At 35.1% G+C, this 14,204-nt stretch overlaps 3 protein-coding genes across 3 annotated transcripts; 2 read left to right on the forward strand and 1 right to left on the reverse strand.

Moving 5' to 3' along the window:
- The first annotated feature begins 4,425 nt into the window (after positions 1-4,425).
- LOC140829073 (sulfite exporter TauE/SafE family protein 5-like) lies at positions 4,426-6,817 on the forward strand. Its single transcript, XM_073192049.1, has 4 exons — positions 4,426-5,255; positions 5,848-5,979; positions 6,061-6,210; positions 6,292-6,817. The coding sequence occupies exons 1-4, from the start codon at positions 4,467-4,469 to the stop codon at positions 6,598-6,600; spliced, it is 1,380 nt and encodes a 459-aa protein (XP_073048150.1). The 5' UTR covers positions 4,426-4,466; the 3' UTR covers positions 6,601-6,817.
- Positions 6,818-7,158: 341 nt separating this feature from the next.
- Positions 7,159-9,426, reverse strand: LOC140829074 (transcription factor bHLH115-like). The gene is made up of 5 exons (XM_073192050.1): positions 9,113-9,426; positions 8,244-8,306; positions 7,954-8,031; positions 7,704-7,866; positions 7,159-7,562 (listed from the first exon to the last, which is right to left on the reverse strand). The coding sequence occupies exons 1-5, from the start codon at positions 9,265-9,267 to the stop codon at positions 7,311-7,313; spliced, it is 711 nt and encodes a 236-aa protein (XP_073048151.1). The 5' UTR covers positions 9,268-9,426; the 3' UTR covers positions 7,159-7,310.
- Positions 9,427-11,199: 1,773 nt separating this feature from the next.
- LOC140829075 (oxygen-evolving enhancer protein 3-2, chloroplastic-like) lies at positions 11,200-12,409 on the forward strand. Its single transcript, XM_073192051.1, has 3 exons — positions 11,200-11,550; positions 11,813-12,111; positions 12,212-12,409. Exons 1-3 carry the CDS (start codon positions 11,247-11,249, stop codon positions 12,308-12,310), a joined length of 702 nt encoding a protein of 233 aa, XP_073048152.1. The 5' UTR covers positions 11,200-11,246; the 3' UTR covers positions 12,311-12,409.
- Positions 12,410-14,204: the final 1,795 nt, after the last annotated feature.

The following is a 14,204-nucleotide window of genomic DNA, read 5'->3' on the forward strand; positions in this document are numbered from 1 at the left end:
CTGAAGTCCTTTATCTCTTTTGGTACTATTCTTTTTAGTATCTTCTTGACCTTTCTTCCCATCCGTTGGTTAGCCGACAATGAGTTGACTGCTACCCCTTCTTTTGCTGAGGTAGAATGCTAAATCCCTAGCTCTTCCCCCATGTTGTCCTTGTGACAGTAAGTAGGCTCCCCCTTATCTTTGCTGGTCCTGGGGATATTTGTATTTCCCCACCCTGCCGCTGTCTTTTTGCCATTAATCAGTGCTTGGGCGTAAGTCTGTTTTGTGTAAGCTTCATAGGCCTTAATATCGAATGAGTCAACAGTAATTGTAACATCCGAACGTTCCCCATTCAAGAGTATAGACATTCTGTTTTGAATGAACCCTTCTCTATTTCCTTTAACATTTATCTTGGCTGCATCTAGTTGTCGGAAATTTAACGTATCTTTACTGATCTCCAACAATCCCCCGCATCGTTCTCCAATAACTCTGAAATTTTCAATCGTCCATAGATGCCATGATAAGCCAAAAATCCTGATCCAACTATTACAGCACTTGTAAACCGTATCAGCTGAGTTGATGTTAGGGCTCCACTCTTCAAAAGATAAAGAAATTCCACCTTCGAAAAATCCTCGTCGCAGGTCAACAAATTGGGACAATTCCTTTAGATTTGCAGGCCACCAAACTGCTTTATTATCTTGGAACGGGTAAATGACCACCCTTCTCTTGACTTCCTTGCCTAATACCGCTACAATCTTTTCTCATGATAGATTAGCCCTTCCTTTAGTGACAATCAGAGCCTCTTTCCAGTTCCTTTGACTTGTATTCGTTCCACTGTCATTATCATTCTTCTTCAGTTCTCGGTAGTACCTCCCTTCTTCATACCGATCTGCCTGTTGAGTATTATCACCTCTGATTGGGCCTTTCCTACGCTCACGAGTTGCTTGATCTGTTCTCGGAACAACCCCCCGATGATCATTCCTTTCCAGTAATTTATTGAAAATAGTTGAGATTCTTAGCCACCCTTGAGAGTTGGGACCGCTTGGCACGATGATGATCTGTTTCCTCCCCAACGAGTTAAACCTTGAGATCTCTAAGAATCTTCCTCTCCTATTAGCAAATTTCTGTAGAGTGACTATCGCATTCCTTCCTCTGAATCGATGAAACTCCGAGCAAGAGTGGGAGTTAAGTAAAAATTGCTGGATTTTTTATTTGAACCAACTAGCCTCCTCCCGATCTAAATCCATTAAATAGCTTGCATTCCTTGTTCTTTCCAAACATCGGATGGAAGAGCCTCCTTTAACCATCCCGAACGAGAACACTTTAAACTCGATCTTGACTGTTTCTTCTCTATCCCGTTGGAATCTGGTTGCCATTATTTCTGAAGACACTGGCGGAAGTTGAAATCCTGAGAAAAATTGTAGACCGCTGCTGAAAACTGCCGAATCGGAGAGGATCTTGAAGTCCAACCTATAATATCTTGATTACTCGAAGATAAAACCGAACAGATACGACCTTTTGAATTTTGAAATTTTAATTTAGAGAATGGAAAAAGAGGCCCGCCGGCGGCCGGCGGCCGGCGACTGTGGAACTGGAAATGAAGAGGGTTAAGAATCTGGGTTGATGGAGGAGGAATCCGAAAGGGTTTGACTGAGAGTGGGAGAGAGTATTTTGAAAAATTCTCTCACTAGAAACTGAATTTCTTTATATATATATAATCATTTCAGTTCAATCTTTTTTACTCGATTAATTTCTCATTCACCCTAAGTGGCAATCGAGAAATAATTTCGTTCGCTGCATAGTTCGTTCAAATTATTTTATCGATTTTAAATGAGTACAAAACTCATTTTTTCTAACAATTTACTTGTTTTATGAATATAATTATATAAGATTAGGGTATAATATATTATTATAATATAATAATATATTATACTATAATACACACACACACACACACACACACACATATATATATATATATATATATATAATCATTTCAGTTCAATCTTTTTCACTCGATTAATTTCTCATTCACCCTAAGTGGCAATCGAGAAATAATTTCGTTCGCTGCATAGTTCGTTCAAATTATTTTATCAATTTTAAATAAGTACAAAACTCATTTTTTCTAACAATTTACTTGTTTTATGAATATAAATTTATAAGATTAGGGTAAAACATTTTAAATAAAAGATTCTGTTCGATAAGATACTAATGACTTATTGAATCTTTTAAAAAAACCAATAACTTTTTAATATCATATGAATTTTATTTAAAATTATCAAAATAATATATATTTTATTGGTATACGCTAAATATTCTCAAATTCATTTTCAGTTAAAACATTTTTTTTTAAGTCGTGGGTGATTTCTAGCTCTGTTATCAATGTCTCAAATTTAAAACGAGATATCGGATTTGAAATCGAATTGTAACGATCTCAGTCCCAACTAACCAAAAATATTTATCTCCTCCCCTAATTTCATTAGTTTCTCTTGTGTTTCTTTTTCACTCTATAATGAATCAGGCATGTAACGTATGTTTAGGGATGTAAATGAACCAAATCGTTTGTGGGCTATTCGAAGCTCGATTCGATAAAAGCTCGTTTAATGAGGCTCGTTAAGATAAACAAATCAAACTCAAGCTTTACAGTATTCGGCTCGTTAGCTCGTAAACATGTTCGTTGGTAAGTTCATGGGTAATCTTTTACATGAAAAATAATAGTTTTGATATTTGATTTATTGATTTTGCATATTATTTATAAAACATATCAAAAAATCTATTAAATTTATTTATTATAATAAATTTACAAATTTTAATAAGAATAATATATTTTTCTTTAAATATATAATTATTTTTTAATTAATTTAATGAAAATTTAAACGTATAATTCATATTTATTAAGTTTGTTTAGGCTCGATAAAGGCTTGAATAAGCTCGTGAGCCATGCATATATTCGTTAAATAAAGCTCTAGCTCGGTTCGAATATAAACGAACCAAACTCAAACATTCAAGAGTTCGGCTCGGTTTAGCTCGATTACATCCCTACGTATGTTTATAACCATGCTAAATTATTTTATACAAAATATTTGATAATTTAATTTATTAAAAAATATTATAAACTCTAAAAAATATAAGATATTTAAAATAAACCTAATCAAATTCTTAAATAATTTGAAACTGTCCTTTATTTGGTTAATTAAAACTGCTAAAATTTTAAAATATAACAAGCACTTTTTATAAAATTTATAATAATCGATAATAGTATAATTTAAAATTTTTAAACCACTTAAATTTTCAAATGATAAATATTACAACAAACAATCATTTTAATTTGACTTTATTTGATTTTTTTCTTTACCACAGTCTGGTTTGTGTAAAATCAGAGGTTCAGTCAAATTTTTTATTATTATTTGGTTGAAAATTTGTAGGACCAAGGCGCAGAGGCGGCCAAAGGGCGTGTAAATCATCACAAATTTAAAACTCAATCCATCAACTGTAGAGTTGCCATAACTCTTTTTGTCTTTTAGTGGTTTTTTATTTTGAAAAATTTATAGTTATTTAACATACATCTATACTTCTTACTATTACATTAAGGATGAACACATGATAGTAACTACCTAGGAGAACATTAAGTTTTTTTTTCAATTTTACCCTTACATGATATTAATATTACACTTTTGTTTTTTGTTATTTTTTTTTAAATTTCAACACACACTTTTATTTATTTTTTTATTTCAACAATTTAAATATCAATTTAGTCACCCCATAAATTATCAAATTACACTTTAGTCCATTGATAATGATAAAAAAAATTGTACACACGCATCGCGTGTGCATAGTCACTAGTTTGAATTGAATTATAAACATGTTCTGAACAAGAAATGTTCCAAATATGGATTTCATATCTTAATATAGGCAAATATTTTAAGAGAAGGTTTCTTGTGAGACAGTTTCACAAATACTTATCTGAGATGAGTCAATCAGACTGATATTCACAATAAAAAAATAATACTCTGAGCATAAAAGTAATATTTTTTTTATGGATGACATAATTAGAGACCCGTCTCATAAAATACGACACATGAAACAATCTAACACAAATTTTTGTCAAATTTTAATAGAAAACTACTAACCGACAAAAAAATATGAGTGGGTCTCATGTGAGACAGTCTCACGGATCATAATCTGTGAGACGGGTCAACCCTAACTATATTCATAATAAAAAGTAATACTCTTAGCATAAAAAATAATATTTTTCCACGGGTGACCCAAATAAGAGATTCGTCTCACAAATACGATCCGTGAGACCGTCTCACACAAGTTTTTGCCAAAAAATATTGGATATATTTTTATTCCAAAGTAGACCAAAAATGTTATATTTTGGCCACATTTCCTCTATAAAACGCTTAAAAGGATTTATCAGTTACTTACAACTCCGATACAACACCATTGACCATTGTAGAGAGTAGAGACAAACTTCAAGAAGAAAAATGATGTCCGAATTCCTCAAATCTCTCTTTGTCCTTCTTATCTTCTCCACAACCTTCGATGGTTCACATGCATCAAAACGAATTTCAGAATCTCCCCAGCGTCCCAACACAACTGCTGACCCCCGGTTAATGAAGATTCAACAAGGAGGAGCACATTTACTACACACAGCCCTGAAACCAACTTTTCCTTTCGTCTTCGCCGGAATTCTTTCCTTCATCGCGGCCGTCATTTCCAGCGCCGGAGGGATTGGTGGAGGCGGCTTGTTCATACCCATCTTGACTCTCGTCGCCGGGTTGGACCTCAAAACGGCTTCCAGCTTTTCGGCTTTCATGGTCACAGGAGGATCCACAGCCAACGTCGTCGGTCATGTATGGTCCGGACTTCGAAAGCCCGGCGGCAAAGCTCTGATAAATGTCGACATCGCGCTTTTGTCAGAGCCATGCATGTTGCTGGGAGTGAGTTGCGGTGTGATATGCAATCAGGTATTCCCCGAGTGGCTAATCACTGTGATTTTTGCCAATTTTCTCGCTTTCTCCACCTTGAAGACATGCAGATCGGGGGTTTTGTGCTGGAATTTGGAATCGGAAGGGGGTAGGGAAAATGTGTGCGTGGAATTTGGAAATGGGGAGAATGATACCGATGGTAGAAGCGAGAAAATCCCATTGCTGAGCGAAAAATCGAACAAAGGGAGATCTGCAGGGATGCCATGGATGAAGCTTGGTATGCTGGTTATCATCTGGTTTTCGTTCCTGCTGTTGTATCTTATTCGAGGAAACCGCTATGGACAAGTACGTTCAGTTCTCTTTAATCATTTGAATAAGTATGCATATATATTATTAGATAATTTATTTAATTATTATTTATATTTATATTATACTTTATATAAAATTAAAAATTAATTATTATTTATATTTTGATGTATATCTCTTGTTAATTGTTATCCTCTCTGAAGCCATCGCTTATTAACATAACATATATATTACAGGCAGAATTGATGTAAAAGTTAAAAGGGTTTTTTAATCATATTATTAATAAACTCAGACCCAATTAATGATTTGAGGAAATTAATATTGGAGCATTAGGTTTCTTGCTTTCACAAATCAAGCCCAGGCACCCTATTTTCAAGTGGCATAGTCCAAGGTCGCGTGGCTACTCTTTGTTTAAATTTTTTTTACTGAAGCGTTATATTTCGTAACTGTTCACTCCTTCAAAGTTTTTCTTTCATCTGCTGGAAGAAGCAAATCATCTTTGGTAACGAAAAGAGGCAGTATTCGTGCATTTGGTCGTCCCATTAATGATTTCTTGGTGCTCGATCTTGGAATTCGTGTCGCATGGAACCTACGTTGCGTAAAAACATGTGACTCCAGTCAAAACTTGCAGGGTATCATCCATATCCATGCTTGTGGAAGACCGTACTGGATCATCTCATCGATTCAAATTCCTCTTGCTGTTGCATTCACGGCATGGATACTGTACCGTCGAGATGGTCTGAATGCTCCTTCCACACCGCAGGTGCTTCAAAGAACATTCATTTCTGGAATTTTCAACTGCATTTCATAGGAAAACTAAAACCAACTCTGTTTGTTTATCAAGGATGATGGGGGTGAAATTGATCAGTGCTCGTTCCATAAGCTCCTGTTCCCTATGATGACACTACTAGCAGGGGTTCTTGGTGGATTTTTTGGAATTGGAGGTGGGATGCTTATAAGTCCGCTTCTTCTCGAATTAGGAATGGAACCTGAAGTAAGCTCTGTTTCTATCATTTTCTAACTACCAGTTTCTGGGTTTCAAGTACCAACCTCACACATGCATCGCCTATCTCAGGTTACTGCAGCAACATGTTCATTTGTGGTCTTCTTCTCCTCGACCATGTCTGCTATTCAATACTTATTGTTGGGTATGGACGATCTACATGGTGCTCTAACCTATGCAATCGTCTGTTTTGTCGCCTCGATAGTTGGATTGACCTTAGTACAAAGGGCTATAAAGAAACACGGGAGGGCTTCCCTTATTGTGTTCTCGGTTGCGACGGTGATGGCTTTGAGTACTATTTTGATAACTGGTTTTGGGGTTATGGATATCTGGAGGGACTTAAGTAGTGGGAGAAGCATGGGATTCAAGCCACCATGTTAAATTTTGACTTCTAGGCTCTGCCAAAGAATGACACTAGCCCTCAGCTTGTATCACTCTGTTGTGGTGCATCAAGCCGTGGCTGTAGAATAATGTCGCTAGTATTTGTCACTCTGTTGTGGTTGAAGTTGTATGTTTCATCAATTTTCGCACCCCTCTACTAAATTTCTAGGCTGGTCCATGTCCATTTTCCAATGTATACAGTGCTAAATATTAGGTTTTAATGTGTTGGAAAAGGAATCCAAACTCCATAAATATCAGGACGCAAGCTTCGTACTCCCCGTTCTGCAATTTAAATCCAAAAACTGGGAGGGGTAATACACAGCAAACATTTAAGTACAGCAGACATGTCGTGAACGGTTAGAATCTAAATGTGTAATAATTATATGATATAAAATCATTAGCAATGATCTTAAAAAAAATAACATTGGCCATGAATTTTTGCTGAAATAAATGCAACATCTTATCACAAGTACTTGACTCTATAGCACATTTGAATTATATACCAAACATGAGTAAAATTTTCTCGTTTCAGCATCAATTAGAAGAGTGATAAATATATAGTTAGTAAGCAAAGAATAATCTTACTATATAATCAATGGAGGTCACACCAGCAGCCGCACAAGTTGAAGTTTTCTCAAAGAAAATCTTTATTTCTCTACGTCACCACGAGCTTTGAAAATTAAAAGAAGACCGACGAAATGTTTAGTGTGTCATGCAACTGGGGGACGGAGAGAATGATCCTCTGAAGTATCGAAAGCAGTGGGTGGCATGAGCTGCCACATAGAAATCCCAGGGTATCCCACAAACGGCACCAATTTGGTACCGATAGCCTGTGGGGGAGGAATAGGAGGGAGATGAGGTAGAAAGCCATGTGGAGGGTTCAATGCTTTCAGTTGCTGCTCAAGTTTCTCTTTCTCTGCTTTAAGCTTCGTTTTCTCTTCTCTTATTTCATTTTTCTCCACCTAAAAGTTTTGAAGTATATACACAATCAGCCATAGCATAAACAAATTCACTTGAATTTAGATGTATTAATAATCCTCATATATAAAATATTTTATCAAATTACAGTCCTAGAGATATAAAAATGAAAGTCAAGTATGCACCTTAAGTTCTTTAACATTCTCCTGTAATTTATTGCATGATTCTTGTAGCCTCTGGGCTTCTTCCCTCAGTTGAATAACCATGTTAACAGCATCATTCAATATAACAACTTTATCTGTTTTAGGTGGCTTCCCAGGTTCTATGACGGAACTTAGTTCTAGGAATCTAGAGATTAAACAAAATCAAACGTTAAAGTTTGTTTGTAGGCAATGCACGAGCAAACATATAGATGTGAGACCAAAAGATGCTTGCCTGTCGTTCAGTTTATCTCGTCGCACTTTCTCCTTGTAGGCTTTGGAATCAGGTGCACCACATACTCCCAACCTCATCCTATATGAAAATCGATTGCATTTTTACAGGACAGGAATTCAAAACATATCATTAAAGATGTGAGAAAGAATCAATAACAGATCAGAATTTCATTATTTGCCGTGGCAATCAATGTTAAGAGAATAAAAAAATTCCCAATGATTATGCACTATGAATACAGACGTTGAAACATGAGTTCAAGCATAAAAAAAATCAAGTATGCTAATGCACACCTCTTTCTAGAGCCAGACTCCTTCGTGCCATCCAGATTTCCGAAGCAGTTGTCAAATTTCACACTGAACAAACATACAAGTTTTCTTAGAAAATGCTAAAGCAATCATGTCCGCAATCATGTTGAATCAAGCAATCTACAACTAACAAAAAATTAAATAGCATCATTCCAAAAAATAAAGTTTTGGATTAGCTTCATAAGCCATGGGCTTCCGATTTCCATTCTATAGAATCTTCATCACAGACTAACCCATTACATTATTTCAAAAGGAAACCATGTGAAATTAGTCCACGAATATGGCCAGTATACAAATTCAATGCAATGCTCCAGTCGCTACTCCGACACAAAGTCGCAAATTTTCAAAGATCAGCAGAACCCTGGGCTCAAACTCAATACTAACATACTCGGCAGTGGAGAGATGCCAACAATGACAACCGCTACCAATTTGTTGCCTGCCCTTCAGTCTAATCTACGATATGATCACCAGATATATTGTCTGATGCTTTCGTTAGTTCCTACCGCATGATATGGTTAGGAAATATGCCAACAGTATAACACAAACCCAGAGACTAATTTATCATCCTTATATACCGGTACAAATGGGAAAAATACAAATGAACAAAAAATAAGAACAAACTTTTTTACGAAAATTAAAATCAGAAAATTCCCGACACTCAACCATTTTGAGCAAGATAGTTAAACTAAATAAACCAATATACACAAACTAATTGTACCCCGCAATGCAGAAGCTGTACCCGGGGATCAGATTAGATAATAGGAAATATGTAGGCAGCATTTTCATCAACCCACAAATACCTGGCCTTGAAAACGCAATTCACACATCACGTTGATTAAAATCGAGGGACTCGCCTGAGAGAAGCTGGAGGGCGCACATCATCGAGTGTTTGGGCCCACTCGAAATTTGAGTCAAGAGAAGGCAGATCGCCGCCGGGGACTGGGATATCTTCCAGCAAGGAGTAATCAAACACCCAATTCGAGGGGTTTTCCTCCAGCGGACACGCCATCTACCCGAGGAAAGAGAGACGAATAAGAACTAAATTTAGGGTTTTCCAGGAAAATTGGCCAATCTTGATGGATTTTTGGGGGCAGAGGTGAAAAAGTAGAAGGAAACGAGCGGTGGAGAAGGAAATATATGGCGGGCGGAGCTTCGGAGTCAAATGGTTACTGTGGGGCTGGCGCCGCAACTTATATCTATATTTTTATTAATTAATTTACTGGAATATCGACATATTTTATATTGAATTTAATTTATCATCACAATATAATTGTTATATAAATTCAATATCATCACAATATAATTGTTATAAAATGTGTTCTATAAATTTAATTGTATATATATATATATATAATATTACTCATTTTATAAAAGAGTGAGTCTCACGTGAGACTCATTTTATAAAAGAGTGAGTCTCACGTGAGACTATCTCACGGATCTTAATCTGTGAGACGGGTTAACCCTACCCATATTCACAATAAAAAGTAATACTCTTAGCATAAAAATTTATACTTTTTAATGGATAACTCAAATAAGAGATATGTCTCACAAATACGATCCGGAGACCGTCTCACACAAGTTTTTGTCTTTTATAATACCGTATTCCAACCACGCATCATGAATTATTATACTTATAAAAGTCATAAATTGTTTTTTTTTAAAATGAAATTATATGGATTTATAAAATAAAATAAGTTGGTGATATTTTCCAGTTGTTGAAACATAATTTTAATTTCTCAGGGATAATTGGAAGTTTGCTATATTATCGTATTGAGTCGGTATTTTGTGAGACGATCTAACATATTTATTTTTATAAGAGAAATCAACTTGATTTATATTTAAAATGAGAAGTAATAATTTTAGCATAAAGTATAATATTTTTTTCGTAAACCAGATCGAATTAAAGATCCATATTATAAAATGTACCTTTGTATTATAGTATCAGTGTATCACGAGAGGTTTTTAATTATAATATGTTATAGTATTTAACATATTTATATAATCTTCATAAAGATCGACAATCAAGGCCATAAGCCATCATATATTATTTTTTATGATTCAATAACCGTTTTTTTTTATTTATTGAATTTCGGTAGGTCTTCGGTCTCAAACTGAACCATTTTTTAATGTCGGATCCAAATTAAATTCATTCATTTATTGGACTTCATAAAAGGTATTTAGCATACCATTGGACTTTAGTATATGCAACTTAGGCTTTCTTTTGTATATGATAATATTTTGGGCTTGGAACTTTTGGGCCCAACTTTAAAATAAACGCAACAGGTTTGACTTCTGAGCTATTCGTGTATTGTCAGTGAAAACTAAATAATACAACAAAAGGTTTTTATACATCAAATGTTATTGTATTTAGTTTGAGTTGATTTCATAAAAGATTGCAAAAATAATTCTATAGAAAATTAATTTTTTAACAAATATAATTTATCATTCGCGTGCTAATTTATCACGAGCTATTACTCAAATATATCATTGTATAGAATGGGTAATGAGATGTTATTCTTATGATTTTATCTCAATGATATATCTAAATATGATCCATCGATTTTTCAGTAGAACTAACATGTACTGATAAATACGTGCTTGTAAATATACAAAATTTGTGTGTTATTGGTGTCATATTTTTCCATTATAAGCCAATGATATAAATATATTATATATATAATCAGATATTTTTAAGTTGTTTAATTGGAGCATGGAAAAATATCCTAATAACCTCATCATGTGACAAAATGGAGGCATCTAAAAATTTGTGATGAATAAAATCTTTTCCATCCACGTGTCTCAATCCCATTGCCTCGGGAGGATGTTCCAGCGCTCGAACACTGATTGGCCAAGATCATATCCAAAGTCGGATAAGACGCATTCTACATCACACATTAGAAAAAAAACACGACTTTATCAGATTATATCTTTCTTAAAAATCGCTTGTTTGTGCCTGTCAAATTCTGAGAGCTAACAAGTAAGAAGGAAATGGCTCAAGCTATGGCTTCAATGGCTGGCCTGCGTGGCTCGTCTCAAGCTGTCCTGGATGGTAGCCTTCAGCTCAGTGGCTCAAGCCGCTTGAATGGACCGGGAGCAAGCAAAGTTGCCCTGGCCACACCGGGGTTCGGTGTTAAAGCCAACCTGCAGCCTGAGATTGAGATCACCAGCCGCCGAGCTGCGTTGGGTCTTGTCGCGGCTGGTATTGCTTCAGGAACTTTTGTTCAAGCCGTTCTCGCCATCGAAGCCAAGCCGATTAAGATTGGACCGCCGCCAGCACCGTCCGGAGGGCTGCGTAAGTATAATTAGCATCTGTATGTACATATAGCGAATTTCCCTTAACTTCCCTGTTAAACTGTTGTTTGAAGAACTCGGGTCCATATCCAAAGTTCTACTTTCAAAATTTATTTCATGTCTCTTCGTATTGATAGGGGATATTATTATTAGCCTATCAGGTAACAAAGATGCTGGTCTCTAAGATATTTGTGAAATTGAACAATGTAAAATTGAATTTTGATCTGACTAATGTTCCCACTTTGGTACCCTGTGGATTTCAGCCGGAACGTTGAACTCTGACCAGGCAAGAGACCTGGACTTGCCACTCAACGAGCGGTTTTTCATTCAGCCGCTGCCCCCAGCTCAAGCCGCAGTTCGTGCTAAGGAGTCTGCCAAAGACATAGTGAATGTGAAATCTTTCATCGACAAGAAAGCTTGGACTTACGTCCAAATGGACCTTCGCTTAAAGGCTTCCTTACTTCGTTACGACCTCAACACCGTCATCTCTGCCAAGCCATCCAAAGAGGAGAAGAAATCACTGAAAGACCTCACTGGAAAGCTTTTCACCACCATCAGCAACGTAAGACCGAAACTCTTAACTGTTCCCTTCTTTGATTCACGGGTTATTATATTCTTCCTCAATTAAATCTCGTCTCCTTTTGTTCTTGTTTCTGTATCAGCTGGACCATGCGGCAAAGATCAAGAGCGGCCCCGAGGCGGAGAAGTACTATGCTGAGACTGTATCTACACTGAATGATGTTCTTTCCAAGATTGGTTAGAATGAATTAGCTGTGTGTACATTAATGTTGCAAGATCTTATTTCGAGCCTATGAAATACACTTTGTCTTATATGCAATTTCAAGGATTTTCTCGTGTTCTCTCGTACGTGCATCTATATGCTCCATGACTGCAGGGAAAATCTTAATCTCGAAATCAAATGGTATGTTTGAATTTGCACTGCTGAAGCTCTCATTCGAATCTCATCATAATTCCAACGGGAAAAGAAAGAAAGAAAAAAAGATGATTGATATGTATACTATTGAGCCAAGTATGCAATATACGTTAATATATATGTAAAAATATATGTACATAATGTATAATTACTAAAGACGCATGGATCGTAGGAAAAACTATCTTTTTTAGTCTCTTATGTATTCGTTTTTTTTTTTTTTGTGGTTTTAATTATATGTGTTATCAAAAGTTTGTCTTATTCTTTTATATTTGTTTTTTTTTACGATTTTAATTATTTTTTCTATGAGACACTAATGTAACGTTGACATGTATAGTGACATATCAACACTTCAGATAAAAAATAACTAAAATCCTCAAAAATCAGTAGACACACTACCAAAATCGAAATTAAATAACATAGAATACCAAAATTTGAAAAAATAAATACATTACCAAAAATGCAATTTATCTAGTATTTACACATAAAGAAAATAATAAAAAAAAATGTCCACATTAGCTGTCCGATAAACCCCGAGCTTGCATTATCTTGGAAGCGTGTGTTATATGTACTTGTGTATTTGATTTTTCAAACATTTTTTACCTATAGATAAAATCCAAATAATTGCCTAACGATTATTATAGAGAAAGATAGTTCTAATTGTTTAGTGCTTCATGATTTTTAATTTTAATAGATCAAGCTGAGATTAAACCATTGAACCGACTGAAATTATAAAATGAAACATTTGGTAAAACGATAAGAATATTTTTGATAATTTTATCAAGTTCGTTAGAAATAAATATCAAGAAAGAGAAGCATAGCCGAAGACACCCTCGAAATGGATTGGAATAAAGATGACAATGAGATGGGGAGGGGAGAATTTGCCATCCCCGCCCGGATCCTCGCTATTTCGGATTCAGAAAACCCAAAACCAGAAACTGTGAGGATCAAATCCACATCACCATGTCAATAATATTAATGGGGCAAGATCAATCTCCAAACCAAAACTTATTATTATTAGTGATAATATTAATAGTAATATCAATATTAATAATAACTTTATTTTTTAAAATATTATAATTATTATTTTCGATGCGGATTCGAAGATGAGGATAATATCTTCATACACCCCAAACTATTTCAGGGATTTTTTAAAATACCCGAACACAAAAAAATCGAGGATCTCCTTTCCCTTTTTCCCGCAAAACTCCGAACCCGTGGGGAAAAATTGACACCTAAATGAGAGATTTTCAATGGAAAGAGGTCCTAAATCTAAATATGAAAATAATAAAATTAAGGCAGTGTTTGTAATTTTCTTTAAAAATATTATGAATGTGATGATCGTTATCATTATCACAACGGAGGTTAGAATTCTCAATATGAGACTAAAAACCACGAAATATTACATTTAAGGGTGTTTTGAAATGCATGAATCCAATGCATGAACATGTACATTATAGCAGGATATTAAAATTGAAAGTATCGATATATTATACACAATACATAATATGAACGAGCTGGTATATGCCTCAGTGGACCGTGCCTAGAGATATAACTCCACTCTCGATGTCAGCAACTACATAAGACAAATCAAATCAAGTTTTCCAAAAACCTTCAAGACTCAACATAATATCATATAACAGATAAGACAAATCAAATCAAGTTTTCCAAAAACCTTCAAGACTCAACATAATATCATATAACAGATATCAACCGAAATGTAA

The sequence above is a fragment of the Primulina eburnea genome, chromosome 4 (assembly GCF_022965805.1).
Source record: "Primulina eburnea isolate SZY01 chromosome 4, ASM2296580v1, whole genome shotgun sequence".
Taxonomy (NCBI): Eukaryota; Viridiplantae; Streptophyta; class Magnoliopsida; order Lamiales; family Gesneriaceae; genus Primulina; species Primulina eburnea.

Bases quoted from the DNA above. Each gene is read 5' to 3' on its own strand.
- LOC140829073 (XM_073192049.1), top strand. From the start codon at position 4,467: ATGATGTCCGAATTCCTCAAATCTCTCTTTGTCCTTCTTATCTTCTCC. The intron at 5,256-5,847 runs GTACGTTCAGTT...CAAAACTTGCAG, and splicing joins GAGGAAACCGCTATGGACAA to GGTATCATCCATATCCATGC. The intron at 6,211-6,291 runs GTAAGCTCTGTT...CGCCTATCTCAG, and splicing joins AATTAGGAATGGAACCTGAA to GTTACTGCAGCAACATGTTC.
- LOC140829075 (XM_073192051.1), top strand. From the start codon at position 11,247: ATGGCTCAAGCTATGGCTTCAATGGCTGGCCTGCGTGGCTCGTCTCAA. The intron at 11,551-11,812 runs GTAAGTATAATT...TGTGGATTTCAG, and splicing joins AGCACCGTCCGGAGGGCTGC to CCGGAACGTTGAACTCTGAC. The intron at 12,112-12,211 runs GTAAGACCGAAA...TTTCTGTATCAG, and splicing joins TTTTCACCACCATCAGCAAC to CTGGACCATGCGGCAAAGAT.
- LOC140829074 (XM_073192050.1), bottom strand. From the start codon at position 9,267: ATGGCGTGTCCGCTGGAGGAAAACCCCTCGAATTGGGTGTTTGATTAC. The intron at 8,032-8,243 runs GTGTGCATTAGC...ATTTTCATATAG, and splicing joins GAGTCTGGCTCTAGAAAGAG to GATGAGGTTGGGAGTATGTG. The intron at 7,563-7,703 runs GTGCATACTTGA...CAAAACTTTTAG, and splicing joins AGAATGTTAAAGAACTTAAG to GTGGAGAAAAATGAAATAAG.